At 38.2% G+C, this 19867-nt stretch overlaps 1 protein-coding gene across 3 annotated transcripts in view; it reads left to right on the top strand.

Moving 5' to 3' along the window:
- The window catches only part of TTC27 (tetratricopeptide repeat domain 27), a 265931-nt gene that overhangs the window by 239410 nt on the left and 6654 nt on the right, over positions 1-19867 (top strand). For all 3 annotated transcript variants that reach the window (XM_072140844.1, XM_072140842.1, XM_072140843.1), the window contains exons 17-19: positions 8521-8686; positions 12475-12672; positions 14196-14307. In XM_072140844.1, coding sequence (XP_071996945.1) covers positions 8521-8686; positions 12475-12672; positions 14196-14307 — 476 coding nt within the window. The remainder of the gene's footprint in view (positions 1-8520; positions 8687-12474; positions 12673-14195; positions 14308-19867) is intronic.

Raw genomic sequence — 19867 nt, 5'->3', positions numbered from 1 at the left:
AGTGATAATTTATATCACATACATGTACATTTTATCTTCTCTATTAAACAGTTGGATAGAATTTTTGAATAAAGGGCACAGGGAAATTATGTCTGGTATTCTTACCCCTCTCCAGTGCTCCGGGTTAGTCCAGTTCCCAGCAGTGCACACCTGCAACAGCCTGCAACTGCTGCTGAAGCAGGTGTGCATCTGTTGTGGTGAAGTTACCACTGAGTCTACGTATACAAACTGAGGCATCAGGCTGTAGTGGAGCTGTGGAGAGGGTTGAGCTCAGCACCTCTCTCCAGGCCCTGTATTTAAATAATAAAGGCCACCATACATCACTAGCTTTGGAAAGATCCATTATCAATGAAAAATATCTAAGGTGTGTTGCTCTTCAGTAATGTCTAGCAGCTGTAGCGTTTCACTTACAACCCATATACTCTCACTTCATTCACTTTCAGACCATGTATCAGACAGAGGGTGGAGGTCTTACCAATTGAAAACGTTTTGATTTATCTTTTTCTGCCTTTTTTCCATGTCTCTGTTCACACTGGCATTACATTTTCTAGGAAACACTTTACGTGGTAATAAAAATGACAACAGATGTGTCTCCAACCATGGATGTTAAGATGTTGGCTCTTTGCACTTGCAATTTCTTCAGCACAATTTATCATTGTGTTTTAAAAATATGCCACAATGGTAAATCCAAAAAGTATTAGGATCAAGGCCTCCTTATTTCATTGTAAGATTCATATCTTTTACTAGCAGACCATAAAAATGATCGATGATGTAGACAAACAACTTTCAAAACTAGGTTGACTTTTCCTTCAGATATGAAGCAGGGAGTAAATATGTAATGTAAAGCACCCCTGTGTAATGTGTTGGTTCATGAGAAGTACAACACGATGGATGGAGGTTGCTTTCCAGCCGCTGTTGACAGTTCTGTACAAACATATGCTCCATATTTTTCTAATTATCAGATTCCAATTTAATCCTTCTGATATAACAATTTTAGAGTATCAGTTCATAGTTATATCTCCTGTGAACATATGAATACATTTGTAGGTGTATCTTAAGATTTGTCCGCACACTTATCTGACCATGATTGGACAAATCCTTGCCGTGCTCTCTGCAATATCAAATCGTAATGCTAATTTATTGATTAAGTTATACATTAACAATATGAATAACATAGTCAAAGATATTCCTTAATACTTACTAATTGAACAGAACTATGAAATTTATTTTTACTTATAGAAACTGTACCAGCTACTAAATACCCAAATATATAATAATAATAATACAATAATATAATATCAGTATTATGTGGTGGGCACTTTGTAAGCTCTCCAAACTAAAGTTTGTTAAAGGGGTTCTGCTACCAAACAAGTTAGGCTGATCGGTGCGGGTCTCAGTGGTGTACCTCCGTTGGACCCCTCGTTGCTTCACTCCCCAGGATGAATGGAGCAGACAGCTGCGCATGTCTGTTCTGCTCCATTCATCTCTATGGAGCTGACGGAGATTGACGACTGACGCAAGGGCCTAGCTTCTTTGGTGGGAAAAGCCCTTTAAGGTAAAATATGGTAAATTATAAAAGGTTTTTTGTGAGAATGGGAACAGAGCTACAGTAATCTGGCTCCACCTCTACACAGCCAAGACAGTTTTTATAAATACCAGGTGCCACACAATTTGGACTGTTCAAAAGGTAGAAATTCAATTTCTGACTTGCTCCAGTAATGCGTGGGTCTAGATTTGTTCTACAGTTGCCAAGTATGAAAAGCATTATTTATTCCCTATTCAATGGATAGGGCTTAACATTCTGATAGTTGAGGATGCAGTACAACACGTAGCTGTTTCTGACACACCCTTAGAGAATGGTATGGCAATATCTATGCCCGATTACATAGGGACCCCTGTTCTCAGGATCAGTAGCGGGTCAAGCGGCCCCGTTTCCCTTAGGGCCTCCATTCATATACAGTGGTCATGTGCTGATTTTTTTCACTGTTTTACTGAAATGGAAATCTGGATAACAGATACACTATGACCACAACACGTGAATACACTTTTTTACCAATGTAAAGAGTTGGTTAATGAAGAATAACTTGAACAGAGCGTTTACTACTGTTGTACCAATTGGTATTTCCCTGTTTAAGCCTAAATCGTACAATAAATCTTGCAGATGTAATGTACCATTACCTCATTTTGGTCTGCTCTCGTTCAGACGTAAGAGTGGTTCTCTTTATCCTATCAGTGCCCGCACTCTTGGGAACATTTCAAAGAGGCAGAGCATAAAGAATGTCAATTAGGCATGTAGACGGCTGCTAAACAGTGAGCGTTCCCTGAACTTCCAGGAAGCTTACTTCAACATAAAACAATGGCTTTTAATTAGCAAAACAGCAATGCTGCCATATCAAAGTATGAGCCGACTTGATAAAAAAACAAAACAAAAAAATTCCCACTTCATATAGAACAACTATATTTTGTTACATGTTATTCTTTTAATGTGACATTTCAAAATGTCATGTAGTAGAATGGGGCAGAGGTTTTAAGACTGGCATGTAGTATTCAAGTCTTATGCTAGGTTCAGATCATGTCATCAGATCGTAGCCATCCGTTGGAAGGATTTGTGAGGCAGATTCACGACTTATCCATTCAGAGGAGGGCTAGTATGTATTCCGCTGTGTAATTTTCTGGATTTGTTTTATCATTATGTCTCTCATAGTTGAGGTCTACCTATGATGTCAATTACTTGCCTCTTTCATCTTTTAAAGTGTGAAAACTTGCACAATTTTTGACTTTTTTTTCCACACTATACATAACAAGAGAGCATGATGGAAAGATGAAGGTTGACCAAGAGAGAGGGCCTTACTAAGCTTCTCCACTGGCGTGAGATGTGCTTCATGTTTAGAAATAAAATAATGTACCATAGAATACAAAAGATACACTGAAAGATGCTTGGGGTATCTTTTGTTGTAAGCAATCTTTATTGCTTATTTCACACCAGTAGAGTAGAGCTGGCAAAGCTGAGTACCGTTTGCCAGTCATTTTTCTTCATTGCAGTTAACTATTCATTGACCAGCCTGTTTTGAGTTGCAAAGGATATCCCAATAAAAAAATGTTGGTAAAGGGAAACCCCTTTTATGAACTATGAAAATAAATAAGCAATATTTCCTTTTTTCCTTGGCTGCTGCAAAACGTGATAAGTAGTTATCTGATGATGTATGAGGGCTTGTTATAAGGCTATTACCTCCTACAAGCGTTATGATCTACTGGCAGCATGATGTAGAGCAGTGGTTCTCAACCTGTGGGTCGGGACCCCAGTGGGGGTCAAACGACAAAAACCGGGGGTCACCTAAAGCCATCGGAGCCACAATTTTACTGTGTTTTTACTGCGAGTTGCAAGGTTTGGGGTCACCACAGCATGAGGAACTGTATTGCGGGGTCACAGCATTAGAAAGGTTGAGAACCACTGATGTAGAGGAATGCACTGTGATTCCCAGCATCCCCTTATTATTTCTTTTTATTATTATATCATTTCTGAAATTCATAGTTTGATCTGCATGCTAATGGGACAGTTGGTGCATCACTTTGCTCTTTTTATAGTGTTGCCCCATGCTTCTCACAAGACAAATCTTCTGCTAATGTGAGAAGAGGGTAGTGGTACTTGGGACACATCCAGGATGCACCAACTGCCTCATTAGCATACGGATTAAAATGAGAATTTTTCAGAAACCGCACAATGGATGGAAACTATAGAAGTATTTTTTGAAATCGCAGTGAATTCCTCTACAAAATGCTGCCAGCAGATTTTAACTCTTTGTGAAGGAGGTAGACTCACTTAAAATGCTATAAATAACAGACCCTCATACATCTACATTGTCCTTCTATAAGCTAGTTAGTGCTCTTTGCATTAGACAAGGGAAAATACCAATATGTCTTGTTCATTTAAAAGGTTTTCCTGTTACCAACATAATAACCCCAGCAGAGTAAAGTGTAAAGCCAGCTCAATTGAGACTAACTATAGACTATGATACAGGCTGTGGTTTAGTCCACATTGAATAGCTCAGGAGCAATATATAGAGTATAGACTCCTTATAAAGAAATTCTTTTTTTCTAACATCAAATCTATCATCAAAATCCAGCAGGGATGAATCATACTGCCAGCCACTGTGACTCTAGTAATTTTCTTATTTTTTATCTATGGCCTCCTTTCTTCTAAAATCAACTTTACAAATTATGCTAATGCTTCCAGATTCACAAGATTGTACAGTGTGCAAGGAGCACTCCCCCCCCCCCCCCACTGTGTGCTGAAATTTCCTGTGCTGTATTGTGATTACATCAGGAAGAGGGTGGAGGGAAGTGCTAAGCAGGAACAGTGGGTCAGGGTGAGACAAAGTAATAGCCGGTTAATTTATGGGGCTCTGGTAAGTGCCAGTAGCCTTTTGGGCTAATTATCATAATTGTTAAAGTTAATATTAGAAGGAATAACAAACTTGGATAACAAATATCAGAAGATTACCAGTCATGGTGCCTGGATCTATGAGTAAGGGTCCCTTGTTATTATTGCTTGTGATGATAGGTTTCCTTAAACTATGATGCAATATTCACTTAGAGCATACTGTGAGTTTTCAGAAAGTTTTGAGCTCTTTGCTTTACACATGTGAAAAAACAATTATTTAGCACATGATTATTATGGAGACTATCTTGCTATTTTTTTTCCTTTTGCTAAGTATCAGAATTCTTAAACTCCTTCCTATAAAGGCAGATTTACTTTGGCTCATGTTCCAATCGTGTTCGGCCATAAAAGATGAAATAATAAGAATGAATTTTGGTGACTGCTATCTCACTTTGATGCTACTTAAAAGAGGAAAAGATGGTGCAATACTGTATGTCATCTAATATTATTGAAGGAGTATGTCAGATGCAAAGGTTTACCATTTAGAATACAGAGGTCACCATGATATTTAGCTAATCAGCTACAATTAACCCTTAATATAGGTCATAATTGTGAGATTAGTGGGGATCTAATATCATGTCTTAGGGCTTTTGCCAAGAACCATGTTTAGATTGGTATACGGTACTTAGTTTGTGTCTGCTGCATTTATTGCCCCAAACCTGGCTCAGATGAGCGGAACTCAACATGTTGTGTGGAAAGGCCCTGAAACGTAGAGAAAGCAATCATTTCAAATGATTTGTATTTAGTCAAGTTCCTTTGAATCTGCTCAGCTCCCTCTTCTCTATAATGTGCGGATCAGACTTTGTAACAGTTTTACTTTTAGCAATATATGTTGCAAAATTTGTGGTCCTGTACAGCCATCTCTCCAGTCCATGCCCCATGTAAACAAACACGGACATGGAAGCCGCTAAACAACCAGAAGCTGAGCAGCAACGTGGCTTCTGTGCTCCTGTTTGTTTACACGGGGCACAGACCGGAGAGATGGCTACGCCGGGAGGGACCGTGGAGGTGAGCACATGTTTATTTTTTTAAGCTGCCTCCTCCCGGACACCAATGTTTTATGTTTTACAGTCTTCGACAAACCCTTTACCGTATTTTATAATTCACTTTGTCAAAGTTTGCGGCATTTTTCTAAATATTATCCAATCTTCCCTCTTGGTACTTGGAGACGCATTGGTTTTGAGACTTGACATGACCCATAAGAAATACTGTTAACACATGGCCTTTTTAATATAGGTTTATTTTAAAAAGTGCAGTGAATATTTCATCCAGAAGATTTGTTCTCAGTAGGAGCCATGGACAGTAATCTACAAGTCTAAAACTACATTATGTCATGAGATGTTAAATTCTAGGTAATTAACATGTTACATACTATTAGTTTCTTTCATTTTTAATGACTACAGTAAGCCTGCCATATTTTCTTTTTCTGATTAGCTCCATTTAGTAAGCTTATTCAAATAGTGATGTCATCCTAAGCCTTGTGTAGGGTGGTCCAGTTCTCTAAAGTTAAGGTTTTTTTTTTACCATTTGTTGATGACACCAACGTAATTGAGGATCATTTTATTTTATTTGTTTTATGTTAAATCAGCAGCAAAAATAAATTGCATCAAAAACACAGTTACTTTGCTAGTGTTTATGGTATTTACTTTTCTGGCATCCACTGACCACATATGGACAAGTTATAAACCTCCCTTTGTTAGCATGTGTTTGTGGCTACAAGATAACCTGTCCTTGCATCAGCATTTCCCTTCTTTGATAATTTAAAGTAAATCTGCTTTTATACATTATGTACCAAACATACCTTGAGCATGCTGTAGCTACACTGGTGCAGAAACATATCTTGTTAAATCCCTGAACTGCGTGGTTTAGTTGAGAAAATAATTAAAAATTATGCCAAAGAGGCTCTGTTGCTCCTGTGGCTGCCCCAGCGCTTCTCCTCTTACCCTACTTGTGCACTGCTTCAGAGAACACTGTAATCACTTGTCCCTGACAGGCAGAAGTAATCAATTGCTGCACCATCCTCCAGCTGCTGTGTATGAATCATCCAGCTCAGGTTGATTAGTCCTGTCTGGACAGTTCAGGAAGCTCCACGTGTAATGTATTTTTGTAGGCATCCAGCATCAGTGTAGCTACAGCATTCTCAAGGTATGTTTGGTTCACAATGCATAAAAACAAATAGTAGATTTCCTTTAACATAAAAATTCACTATCTCCTGTATCTCCACTATTGCCATGTATTTTGCTGCCAATTACATTGGGTGGATTAACTAAAATTACATGGAGTTTGTAAGATTCTGAGTTTTAATTTTAATAGTTTGTAATGTCTGAACATATAAATATAGATAAACATATCATTTATAATCTATTTTACTTAAAGGGACTTTCTGCAAACAATTTGTGTCATGAAAACATTTTTCTAGATCTCTGCTTGTTGTCATTCTGCTTCATTGTCCTGAGATACATTACTTATTAATATTCATATCCCTTTTTTCACTCTTTGTTTTTCACACCTGGATTTGGGGATCTTTGCTATTTTTCCTTGCAGATCCTCTTCTCTGCCCGCAGGTTGGATGGTGAACGATGGTGGACAGCCAGATCTCTACAGAGATGCACAATCAGGTTTAGGTCAGGGGTCTGGCTGGGCCAGTCAAGAATGGTCACAGAGTTGTTCTGAAGCCACTTCTTTGTTATTTTAGCTTGTTAAACATTTAGCCCAGTCTGAGGTCCAGAGTAATCGGAAAGAGGTTTTTATACAGGATACCTCTGTACTTGCCCGCATTCATCTTTCCTTTAATTGCAACCAGTCGTCCTGTCCCTGCAGCTGAAAAAAAAACCATATCAAGATGCTGCCGCTACCATGTCACTGTAGGCATTGTTTTTGGCAGGTGATGAACAGTGCCTGGTTTACTCCACATGTACCGCTTAGTATTAACACCAAAAAGTTCAATCTTCGTCTCATAGGAGTCTTCTGTGTGTGTGTTCTTTTTTTTTTTGCAAATTGTATGCAGGCTTTCAAATGTCTTGCACTGAGGAGAGGCTTCCATTGGCGCACACTGCCATAAAGGCCGACTGGCTGCAATGATAGTTGACTTTGTGGTACTTTCTCGCATCTCTGGAGATAAGCCACTGTGGTCCTGGGGTTCTTATTTAATTCTCTCACCAAGGCTCTTCTCCCACAATTGCTTAATTTGGCTAGATGGCACTGTCGAGGAAGAATTGTGGTCTTCTATTTAAGGATTATGGAGGCCACTGTGCTCTTGGGAAACTTGAGTCCTGCAGAAGTTCCTTTGTAAACTTGGCCAGATATGTGCCTTGCCACAATCCTGTCTCTGAGCTCCTTGAGCAGTAACTTAGACCTCATGACTCTCACGTGCTTTGACATGCACTGTGACGTCTAATTTAGACAGGTGTGCGCCTTTCCTAGTCAAGTAAAATCAGAGAGCTGGACTCCAAAGAAGGAGTAGAACAATCTCAAAGAGGATCAGAAGGTAATGGACAGCATGTGAGTTAAATATGAGTGTCACAGCAAAGGGCCTGAATACCTCTGTAGAAATGTGAGATTTCAGTTTTTCTTGTTAAATATATAGTAGAAATATTTACATTTCTGTATTTTTTTCTGTCAAGGTGGATTACTGAGTGTACATTTACTTTACGTACCCACTGTTTAATTCTTACTTTTATGTGGAATATGATAGCTTTACATGGATGAATAGAATATTGATCTCCCTACAATTCATGCTATTGAGACAACCCCTATGACAGAGTAAATGTCCTCTACTATATTTTAGAGGGAAATGTAACTTTTGGACCAGGTGTGAGAGCTACTGATGGCAAGGGAAATTCTTTGTATGATTTTGTGATAAAATAAATAAGACTTCAAGAGGAGACAAACTTTTTCATCCATTCCTCCAACACCTGACTGTATTATGACACTATAAATTTCTTTCCACTTGCTTATTGTAGTGCTGCCTCTTTTCCGCTTGATAAAACACTCCACATGGACTACCATAATAGGCACATGGAAAACATTACTTTTCCCTAAAGTTTTGGTTTAAAAAATGTCTTTCTCTTGTTTTTTTTTAGGCACAAGGCATTCCGCACACTTCAAGAAGCCATCAAGTGCAACTTTGAGCATTGGCAAATATGGGAGAACTATCTAATAACCAGCACAGATGTAGGAGAATTCGCTGAAACCGTTAAAGCTTACCACAGACTAATGGACCTTCGAGACAAATATAAAGATGTGCAGGTAGGGTAATTTACAACATGCTGATTGGTTTGGGGCGAGTCTCATATCTGTAAATTGTTATGGTATTGCACGGGACATATGAGAGTGTCAACCTACCATAAGTTTATTCATCTCTTTAGTATGTAGTCCACTTATTTAGTTCTTACTCCTGTTTTTGAAAACCAAAGAACAAGTAAAGAAACAAAAAATTGTAGAGAAGCACAATATCATGATCAGACTTTACATACGTTTGTTTGTAGTCTGTAGTCGTGGATACACATATATTTATATTAGAGCTTCATGCACAAAACAGTAGTAGATTTTTAATAAAAAATACTTGAGAGCTGCTTAATTTTTTATTGATAACTGAATGTTTTATTTTCTAATAATTAATTACATGATTTTTAATTCTATTTTTAATGAGCAAAATAACCCTAACTCCTACTTTAACATGCCATTTGGAATAAGACAGAGGTCCTCAGCAGTAGGAAGAGAATGCTTGGTTAAAACCTAGCTCATTAACACATAAATATTCAGCTATGTATTGATTGATGCCGTTTTTATTTTAATGTCTTATGGATTATTGATCGCTAGTTGATATAATTTATTACTCATGCTAAAACGTAAAGCTTTTTTTATTAGTGTAATTACTCATTGAGTCTGTAATTATTGCATTGATGCCACTGTAAAGGTTTATTTCTTAAAGCTCGTGCTCAAACTTGATATATCAAGTGTGAAATTCAGTCCGGATTACTGATCTCAAGCATTAGAGCTGAGGGCGCGTTGTGTGATTTGTCAGGTGTCTTTTTAATATATATTTAACATACCCTTAGAGAGCTTGGTGTGGAAGCTACCATCTCCTTTAGACATACTAAAGCATCCAAAGAGTTTTGCACAGCACCACATACTCTACTACTACAGGATGTACCTTCAGGGTTTAGGAGACCCTGCTGATCTTTGGCTAGCGTGACATACAGCACCACACCAAAGCATCATTTATATTCAAGCTTTCTTGTGATTTTGACATGGAGAGCATAGTAATGGAACCAGGCACATCTGTTCAGGATGGATATGGGAAGGCTTTGATAAGGAGGAAGGCTGGGTGACACTACAAGCTGCACTATTTAGGTCATTTGCAAACAAACTAAAAGTTGCTTTTCAACAACAAACTTTTAATAAAAGGCAATTACTATTAAAATATAGGGTGTGGAAGACTCCCTATAAATAATGTTTTATGTTTATGTAAATGAGGGATAAATGCATGAGGCGTAATTGTTGGAAATTTAAAAAAAAATGTTAATATATCCTTTAATGGTAAGATATAAATCATATACACCAAAAACACACCATCTCATTCAAAGAGTTTTCTGTATTTTCATGACTGCAAAAATGTAGATTCACACTGAAGGCATCAAAACTATGAATTAACACATGTGGAATCATCTTCTTAACAAAAAGTGTGAAACAACTGAAAATATGTCTATATTCTAGGTTCTTCAAAGTAGCCACCATTTGCTTTGATTACTGCTTTGTACACTCTTGGCATTCTCTTGATGAGCTTCAAGAGGTAGTCACCTGAAATAGTCTTCCAACAGTCTTGAAGGAGTTTCCAGAGATTCTTAGCACTTGTTGGCCCTTTTGCCTTCACTTTGCCATCCAACTCACCCCAAACCATCTCAAATGGGTTCAGGTCTGGTGACTGTGGAGGGCAGGTCATCTGGAATAGCACCTCATCACTCTCATTTTTGGTCAAATAGCCCTTACACAGCCTGGAGGTGTGTTTGGGGGCATTGTCCTGTTGAAAAATAAATGATGGTCCAACTAAATGTAAACCGAATGGAATAGCATGCCGCTGCAAGATACTGTGGTAACCTTATACCTGTATAAGCTGTATACCTTAATTTTTTAATAAATCACCAACAATGTAACCAGCAAAGCACCATCACACCTCCTCTTCCAGTACATTCGTTCAACTTTTATGCGTCACATAAAGAAATGGTGGTTGGAATCAAAGATCTCAAATTTGGACCCATCAGACCAAAGCACAGATTTCCACTGGTCTTATGTCCATTCATTGTGTTTTTTTAGCCCAAACAAGTCTCTTGGGCTTGTTGCCTGTTGTCAGCAGTGGTTTCCTAGCAGCTATTTTACCATGAAGGCTTCTGCACACAGTCTTCTCTTAACAGTTGTTGTAAAGATGTGTCTGCTGCTAGAATTCTGTGTGGTATTGACCTGGTCTCTTATCTGAGTCACTGTTAACCTGCAATTTCTAAGGTGGGCGACTCAGATGAACTTATCCTCTGCATCAGAGGTGACTCTTGTTTTTCCTTACTGGTGGCAGTCCTCATGTGAGCCGGTTTCTTTGTAGCGCTTGATTCCTTTTGCAACTGCACTTGGGGACACTTTCAAACTTTTCCCAATTTTTCGTACTGACTGACCTTCATTTATTAAAGTAATGATGGCCACTAGTTTTTGTATACTTTTAGCTGCTTTTTTCTAGCCATAATACAACTTCTAACAGTCTATTCAGTAGTACATCAGCTGTGTATCCACTGGACTTCTTTAGAACACAACTTTTCTTTTCTTGAAGCCCATCAGGGGAATGCCAAGAGTGTGCAAAGCAGTAATCCAAGCAAAAGGTGGCTACTTTGAAGAGCCTAGAATTTAAGACTATTTTCAGTTGTTTCACTCTTTTTTGTTAAAAATGATAAAGTTATAAAATTCCACATGTGTTAATTCATAGTTTGATGCCTTCAGTGTGACTCTGCAATTTTTATAGTCATTAAATTACGGAAAACTCTTTGAATGAGAAGGTGTGTCCAAACTTTTCGTCTGCATTGTATATATTGCCACACATGTGCAATAGAATTTGGCCAATCATTCATTCAGAAGATGGGAATAAGGAACTCTTGTCTTGCGTATGAATGAAGAAAGAGGCATATATTAAAATTCAGCCAGGAACAGAGGATAATGTCCAGTCTGCCAGCAGTTTGTGTAAGTAAGCCCTCCTTGAGTTTAAAAACCACATTTTAATATAAAAAATTTCTGACCAGAGATGCCTTTATATGGGCTACGCATATTAAGGAGTTAAAACTGTTTCTAAAAATAAATACTGGTAATAAAAATGCCTGTTTGATCCCTGCTTATCCAGCGTACATGCTCTGATGATCCCCTTACCTTTTCTTGCTCTGCAGTCAATTGATAGTGTTAGTGGTATGTTTGGCAACGGTCTTGATTTAGCCAGGGTTATCCTAAAGTTTTGTTAACAAAACTTACAAATTCAGCACAGTTTGGCATATGAAGAGTCAAAGCCCACAAGAAACTTGGAGTTTCCATTCTTTTAAGTTGCTCTGAATGATTCTGCCATTATAGCTCAAATTGCCAGCTTCCAACCTTTCAGCTAAATGGGCAAATATAAGGCTTCATGAACCCATTCCTTTCTGTTATGAATATTTGTGATAGAATAAGTACCTTTATGCATATGTCACTATCATATTCTCCAGCAATTAACAAATAGGGAAATAACTAATTGGGCTCACATCTGCTCTATGTTCAGGAGTAGAACAACGCAAAACAGAAATATTCTGTACGCCATATATTTAGAATGACTAGCACCATAAGAGCCAACTAAGGTCTCATAGGCTATAAAAGTGTCCTTTCATCTTCCATTTTGTTGTTTATAATTTTTCTGCATAGAAATGTCCTTCATTAAGGATTACCAGATTCAGATTTTAATTCATCCTTGTTTACATGTAGAAATAATTGATATGCATTACACTATAACTGGGGATCTTGTTCATTTTTTGTAGGTTCTAAAAATTTTGGTGAAAGCAGTGGTGGAAGGAATTGAAGATTGTAAAGGGGAGTCTACAGGTAACCTGAAGAGCAAGTTACAAGAATTGTTTGGAAGAATAACTGCAGGGGATTCTAGTGATGCTGAAATTTGGAAAGCATATGCCAAGCTGTATGGGAATGGGGAAAGTGAAAAAGCGGAAGAGAATGAAAAGGTAATGTTCAGTGTCACATGTACACTTCACTTCACTTTTCCATTAAACAGTGATTAATTCTCTCTGTCTAATAAATCCGTGGCTCACCACTAGAAAGGTATCTCTTCTGGTATTTCCCAGACTGCAGAATTGTGAACATTATTGAGGCTTAAGCTGATGGTTAGTGCTTATGTCTGGATGAGCTGTGGTATGACATTTATGACCGGTTTCCACACCCATTTCAAGTCTCCATCCTTTACATTAAGTTCTATAGATATGATCTTATACCTTTTGAATGATCATATACTCATTTGGTAGAATTGTTCTGATGAGCTGTAATTGTTCAGTAACATGGATCATATCTTACCGTCTAGACTATTTTTTTTTCAGGAGCACACATATAATCCTTTCTCTGTTCAGCGTATACTTTTAAACATCTGTTGTACAGCTGCACTAGGCAATTCCTCTTTATATATTTTTCATAGGCTGCTCTATATATAAAAAGCTGAAAGCCATTAAAAGCACAAATACAAGAGCTTAATCAAAATCCTCATCTAGGCAATGGTTCATAGTGATCAGGACATGTTCTTATTGTAAGGGATTGTTTTCTAAATTTAACACAGACGTAGAAAGAAAGTTTGTGTTAGGTTTATCCAAAACCTTTGTAGGAATGAGTTGTATGTTTTTCACCTGTGTATCAGTTCTGTATGATCTAGTAGCCACTCAAAGTGCTAAAACACTGGGCTAGAAAATATCTTGATATCTATTACCCATCTCTATGACTTTTCCTGCCAAAGATGTGAGTGGTCACCACACATGTGTCTCTCTCTTCAATGCTTAAAAATAAGAAGTACCCTGTGCAGCAATACACATTATGAAGAAGTTGTTGTTGGCAGGTCTTGCTGTTTTTGGAATACAGCAGCCATGATTTCCTAATCATTGAAACTATTATTATTATTTATTTCCCAACCCCCATTTTTCTCAAAATTACATTGCTCTGTAACTTAACAAATATTTAATAAATAAAATATACACATATTTTTCCTATAACCTGGAGAATAGGGGAAAGCCGGTTGTCTGAAACCGGAAAGTGGTTGAATAACAGGCCTTATAATTTTGGAGAGACTTCCAGTTATCAAGACAAACAATCAACGTCTGACTTGTCCATGATGACTGCAGCAGTAAACAGCAGGTTTTCTGCTGTAAAATACAGATGACACCTGTCCTGTATGGAAAGGGCCTACCCCTCTCCAAGATACTGTTCTGTGGTGGTTAAAGGGAAGTCTCTACAAGATTGGCTAATCACCACAAGTCTGATTTCCTGTTGATATCTCGTTACCTCTGCTGCTGTGCCTATAGGGAAGCAGCTCCTCGGACCGCCCCCTCCTATTGTACTGTGCAGCAGTGTCTGCTAGTGTTATCGGAGGGTTCCTATAAAGCTAGCAGTGTAACACTGCTACATCTGAGGTAGCGCTAAATATAATGTCTTGTTAGAAGCTGGAATATTCCATAATTCATTTTATGATGTCTTTAATTTTCTCTAGGCTTTACAGTTCCTGATGAAGGCTCATAAATGTGATACTCAGAAAAGTGGCTGGGAAAATGACATTCCAGCATTTAAGGAAATAATTAGAGGGGCAGTTGACCTTGCTCATGGTAAGTTTGTGTTAACATGAGTTCAGTTTGTTATGGTCAAGTCAAGAAATGAAGGGATTTTATACAAAATCAATCATTCATGTGGACGTAATTAGTATGTTAGGTCAGATTTAAGGAGATAGAATCAGGTCCCATTACTTTGTTCAGCCCTGAAGAAGAATCTACGTTATAAGCAAAGATTAGAATAAGGTAAGGTGTCTGCAAAGAAGCTTTATTGCCAATTCTTCTTCTAATGACAATCCATTTTTAAATAGTTGTCAGAGGGACAAAAATACATTTTCGATGGAATTACACTTATAATATATTATATATAAAATACTTACATACAAATTCAACTTAAGAACAAACCTAAAGGGAATAGTCTTGAAATGTTATAAACGTTTTTGTAACAGATACTGATAACTATACTGCAAATTGTAATTGTCAAGTCATGCTTTCTGTATTAGCAGAAGAGATATTTCTGTGGCTACATACACAGTGCTTCTCCATGTGATTAATGCTGCCCAGCTCGTCACTATATAGTCCTGTATGTACACATTTGGAGTACATTTACTTACAGGGTCACCAGAGTTCACAGAAAGTGCATTGTTCAACTATAATGCACCATGTCGCGATTCAGTAAGACCGAAGTCATAAATGTGTCGCTTCCCCACTCCAGTCCGACAGAGTTCACAATTTTTTTGGGGGGTGCATTTGATTGCTAGGGCTTGCGACACAATTTGAAAGTTAAATCCCGCACTCAGTCCGAATCAGCCTAATCACCTAGTTTATGACGCGTGGAAGCCAGCACAGCTGCGTCACAAACAAGGTCACGTGCGCCACAATCCCAACTCACGCACACACTTATTAAATACCCGTGCAAGCAGTTTTAGCACCGAAAACGATGCACAGTCCTACAAAAGTGTGCACGTGACCCTTAGTAAATAGGCCCCAATATGCATAGCTCAGTGCATTTACTTGTAGAAATTTCACAGGATTTAATGCTAAATTACTTAGAGAACACAAGGCATCATGAGAACTTCAGGGCAAAGCCAGGAGGAGGTTACTCTCTGCTCACTTCACTACTTCTGAGGAAGATTTCTGGCAAGTAGCTTTATTAAACAAAATCTCATAACTTTGAAAAGAAAAAGAAGAGTACAACAATATAGGCATTGTTATGTTTGTTTTTAAATGTGATATTGTGTATGACAATTTAAGAAAAATAATTATGCAAGCCTCAAAAATATACTTGATTTTGATCTACTTGTATACACGCACAAAAATTGTGGTGTTATGAGGATTCATATCACTAGTATAATCTGCAGCCCTGATACTGCAACAGCCTGATAAATGACACTCATAAGACTATGCTCTGTAAAACTTTCCTGCCATATGTTACCAGATTGTGCCTGACAAAATGGATTTGCCGCTTGCTTTGTAATTAGATTGAAGAGCAGAAAAAGTAACCCATATGTTTTTGTTTTACTTCCATGTTATATTATTGTCATCTTAACCAGATGTACATATAAAATAACCAAAGGCCCAAGAATATATCAACATATTGCTTTGCATGATGCAGCACTCTTTTTAATAAATGCAGAGTTTGATTCATTTTCTATTTAAATAGTTTCAGATATTTTGTACTTAATATGTCACAAAAATGTCACAAAAAGTTGCAATATCACAAACTTTACCATACTTAATTAACAAGCTTGGCAATACTATATCTGTATTTAAATATCTTATTTTTATTCTTGTGATACACAATAAAATATAATAGCATAATTAATTTTAAATCCTAGGCAAATGAGAATGTTAGCTGGAGCCTAAAATAAGGCCTAAATGAGAGTGGTTCATACAGGAGCAACAAGAATATTATATATTGGAGGTGAAGAGGAGCTTATCTCAATGTGCCTGTCCTGTTCGGCGAATAGGGATTCTTTGTGTTATTAGATTTCAGCTTATTTTTCTTGATAGAATAAATGTTCTCTAGGCGCTGCTTCAGGAACCCGATCATAGTGAATTTCCTTACAAATCTAGCACTACATATTAGTTAAGATTTTTGTATTATAGTCGAAAACTCCTGAATATTTGTAATATTACATATAGATTTAACATAAGCGTGTGGTTGACTTCAAAGAAAGAGGTATTGGTTAGGCCAAATTGCTGTCATTATCTTTAAGAAAAATTCCAAAAGCACCTGAGGGGATTCTAGGCTTGAGGGCACGTTATAAAATACAGAACGCGTGGTGTACATGTGTTCTGCATTAACCATACTTTACTAAGATGTAAGAAACTGGTAAAAGAAAACATTAATAAAAATCCCTAGGAATTGCGATTCAATTGACATTTCCCTTTCATTTGGCCATTGACCCACTGGAAAGGACAAAGATCTGTTCTTCGTTCTGTAGATTAATTTGGAACATTCTTTTGATCCACAAAAAAGAATTTCCGTAATCATCTGAATGCTTCAGTTTGCTTTAGCATACCACCAAAAATGCACAATTCCTGCAGAGTTGCCACCCAGTTACTTAGTCTTTGTAGTGTCTATAGACTTAACTAGATTTTATTTCAACTCTAAGAAATCTTTTCATCAATGAATATTTTTAGATGTCTGTGTTGAAGGACTCGGTAAGCAGAAGATTTTGTTGGCCAAATACATACTATAAATTGTAGTGTCATTAGTGATAAGAAACTGAGTCCTAAATGAATAACATTGCCTAATATACATGTTATAATTGATGAAAATGAGCAGTCAGTGTCTGAAATGGGAATTTAGCTGGATGTTCCTGGACAGTCTACCAGAAAATAGATGCAAAAATGTACCATAATACCATTCACATTTGTATCAGTCGGATAACATTAATAGACATTTAATTACATCCTTAGTTTGAACAAAGTCACAGTTTCCATGTCTTCATTCATGTATTAAAGGTTATGTTTCCAAAAAAATCATTCTGAAACTCTCCGCTGCCTATCACTTTTTTCCTTCTCAGTTATCAGTCAGTTCCTTCAACGTGCACTTCATTTGTCTTTGTCCACATCCATCCATCTTCCTCATCTGGTTTCTGAATTTTGCATTTTGAAAAGATATATTTTTCTTCTTCAGTCTTCTTTCTGTCATTTCAGTGTTCTAGGGTAAATGTAGTGTTTAATGTTCTGTAGAGTAGGAGAACTGTCATGAAAGCCTTAAACACTGCATATACACCCTGATGATAATCAAGTGTCCTTGAAGGATCCAGCTCTAAGAAAGTCATATTTGTTGGCAAATATAAGCCGAGTTTTTCAGCACAAAAAATGTACTGAAAAACGTCCCCTTGGCTAATACACGAGTCATATAAGAGTTAAACACGAGTTAAAAATACTTAAAAAATAATAAACTTATATACTCACCCTCCGGTGGCCCCGATGTGCAGCGCTGCTCCCCCGATGTCTGCGCGGCTCTCTTCAGGCTTCCGCGCCCGTCTTCTTTCTTCTGCAGGGCGCCGCCATTGTTCTTCCCCCGGGCGGCGCCTAGTCATACCAGGCGCCGGCCGAGAGAGAGAGCAATGGCGGCGCCCAGCAGAAGAAAGAAGATGGGAGCGGAAGCCTGAAGAGAGCCGCGTGGACATCGGGGGAGCAGCGCTGCACATTGGGGCCACCGGAGGGTGAGTATATAAATTTTTTATTTTTTTTTAATGCTGGGGCAAGCTGTATACTACTGGGGGCAGGTGTATACTACCGGGGGAAGGCTGGGCTGGGCTGTATACTACTGGGGGCAGGCTGTATACTACATGGGGCAGGCTAGGGTGCTGTATACTACTGGGGGCAGGCTGTATACTACTGGGGGCAGTGCTGTATACTACTGGGGGCAGTGCTGTATACTACTGGGGGCAGTGCTGTATACTACTGGGGGCAGGCTGGGCTGGCTGTATACTACTGGGGGCAAGCTGGGCTGGCTGTATACTACTGGGGGCAAGCTGGGCTGGCTGTATACTACTGGGGGCAGGCTGGGCTGGCTGTATACTATAGGGGGCTGGTTGGCTATATACTGGGGGGGGGGTCTATGACCAATGCATTTCCCACCATCGGCTTATACTCAAGTCAATATGTTTTCCCAGTTTTTGGTGGTAAAATTAGGGGTCTCGGCTTATACTCGGGTCGGCTTATACTCGAGTATATACGGTATTAAATATTTGTGCTTGGAAACATATAACCATGGAGAGACTTGAACCCTCCTGTTTTGCATTTTGGATCTGCTTGGGTTTTGAGTAAATACCCTCCTGGTAGGGGAACTGTACATTGTATGTAGCCCGTTGCTGGTTTAGGCAGACGCATCCTGAACTATTGACTTATCTTCTCTCATTCTCTAATCTTAATTTCTAACTTCTGCTGTTAATGTCATCTGTTTTGTAAGTATTGATATGTTTTCATGCTCCATCAAAGGTCATAATAGTTCTTAATCACTTCATTACTGGAGTTTTTACCCCCTTCCTTACCAGGCTATTTTTTCAGTTCACAAGACATGAAATAACTGGAGTGCATTATGGAGGCCTTTTTTTTCTTTTACTAGTTTTACACCTTGAAGGCCCCAAAACATTATAAACACACTCAAAGTAACTACACCCAAAGGTATTCATTAAAGGAAAATGTGTACTTTTTGAATTTCGTATTGCTTTGTGGAATTGAATGAAATTGTGAGGACAAAAATGGAAAATTCAGTATTTCCCCAAAAATATTTGGATTCTGAAGCCATTTTTCACCTTTGGTATGTGCACTTGGGGAAAAAATCATCTTGCCACAAGTTCTCATCTTTCTGCCACATTTGGGGATGCCCTATGTGTGCTTCTTGCATATTCTTTGGGCTCTGCACCAGAGGTGAAATGATGGGAACACATCATGGATTTTGGAGGCTTTCCCTATTGCTGGTATTCTGCACCAAAAACTTTAGAAACACTCCCAAAGTAAATGATTTTGAAGAGGTTAACTCAATGGCGTTCATTTTGGAAACTGTGCTATCCTATTGCTATCCAGCTTGTACTTGAGTGTCATCAGAGCGTGTTAGATATTCACATCCAATCTCCTTGCAACACACGGCTGGTGTTAGACGGCAGCAAACTGGGCATTTGACCAGGGCCCCCTGCATGTGGACTTTTGTGGGCAGAGGATGTGTTGCTCCTTTAATACCCCCTGGTTGAATGCCCGGGTGAAGATGCTTATAGCCTATTTCCTGTCTATATATCCTTCATCTATCTGTCTCATATAAGTATCTTTATATAATCTACTTAATATTTCTGCATCTATAAATCTATCTATCAATCTATCATATATATCTTCAACTTACTTTGTTTAAAACCGGCCCTGTCAACAAGGATGCATGAAAAATGGAACATGTGTGTCATCCATTTTATTGTAACGCACCCATTGAATTAAACAAAAATAATTCAGGTATCTGCACACGTTAGTAGAGTCGCTGCTGGATTTACTCCAGTGGTAAACCCAAAGGTATTACCGTATTTTTCGGCCTATAAGGCGCACCAAAAATCCTTTAATTTTCTCAGAAATCAAAGGTGCGCCTTATAGGCCAGTGCGCCTTGTATAT

Source organism: Engystomops pustulosus, chromosome 3, assembly GCF_040894005.1.
Source record: "Engystomops pustulosus chromosome 3, aEngPut4.maternal, whole genome shotgun sequence".
Classification (NCBI taxonomy): Eukaryota; Metazoa; Chordata; class Amphibia; order Anura; family Leptodactylidae; genus Engystomops; species Engystomops pustulosus.
The sequence above is the reverse complement of the archived record's forward strand: the minus strand, read 5'-3'. Positions and strand labels throughout refer to the sequence as shown.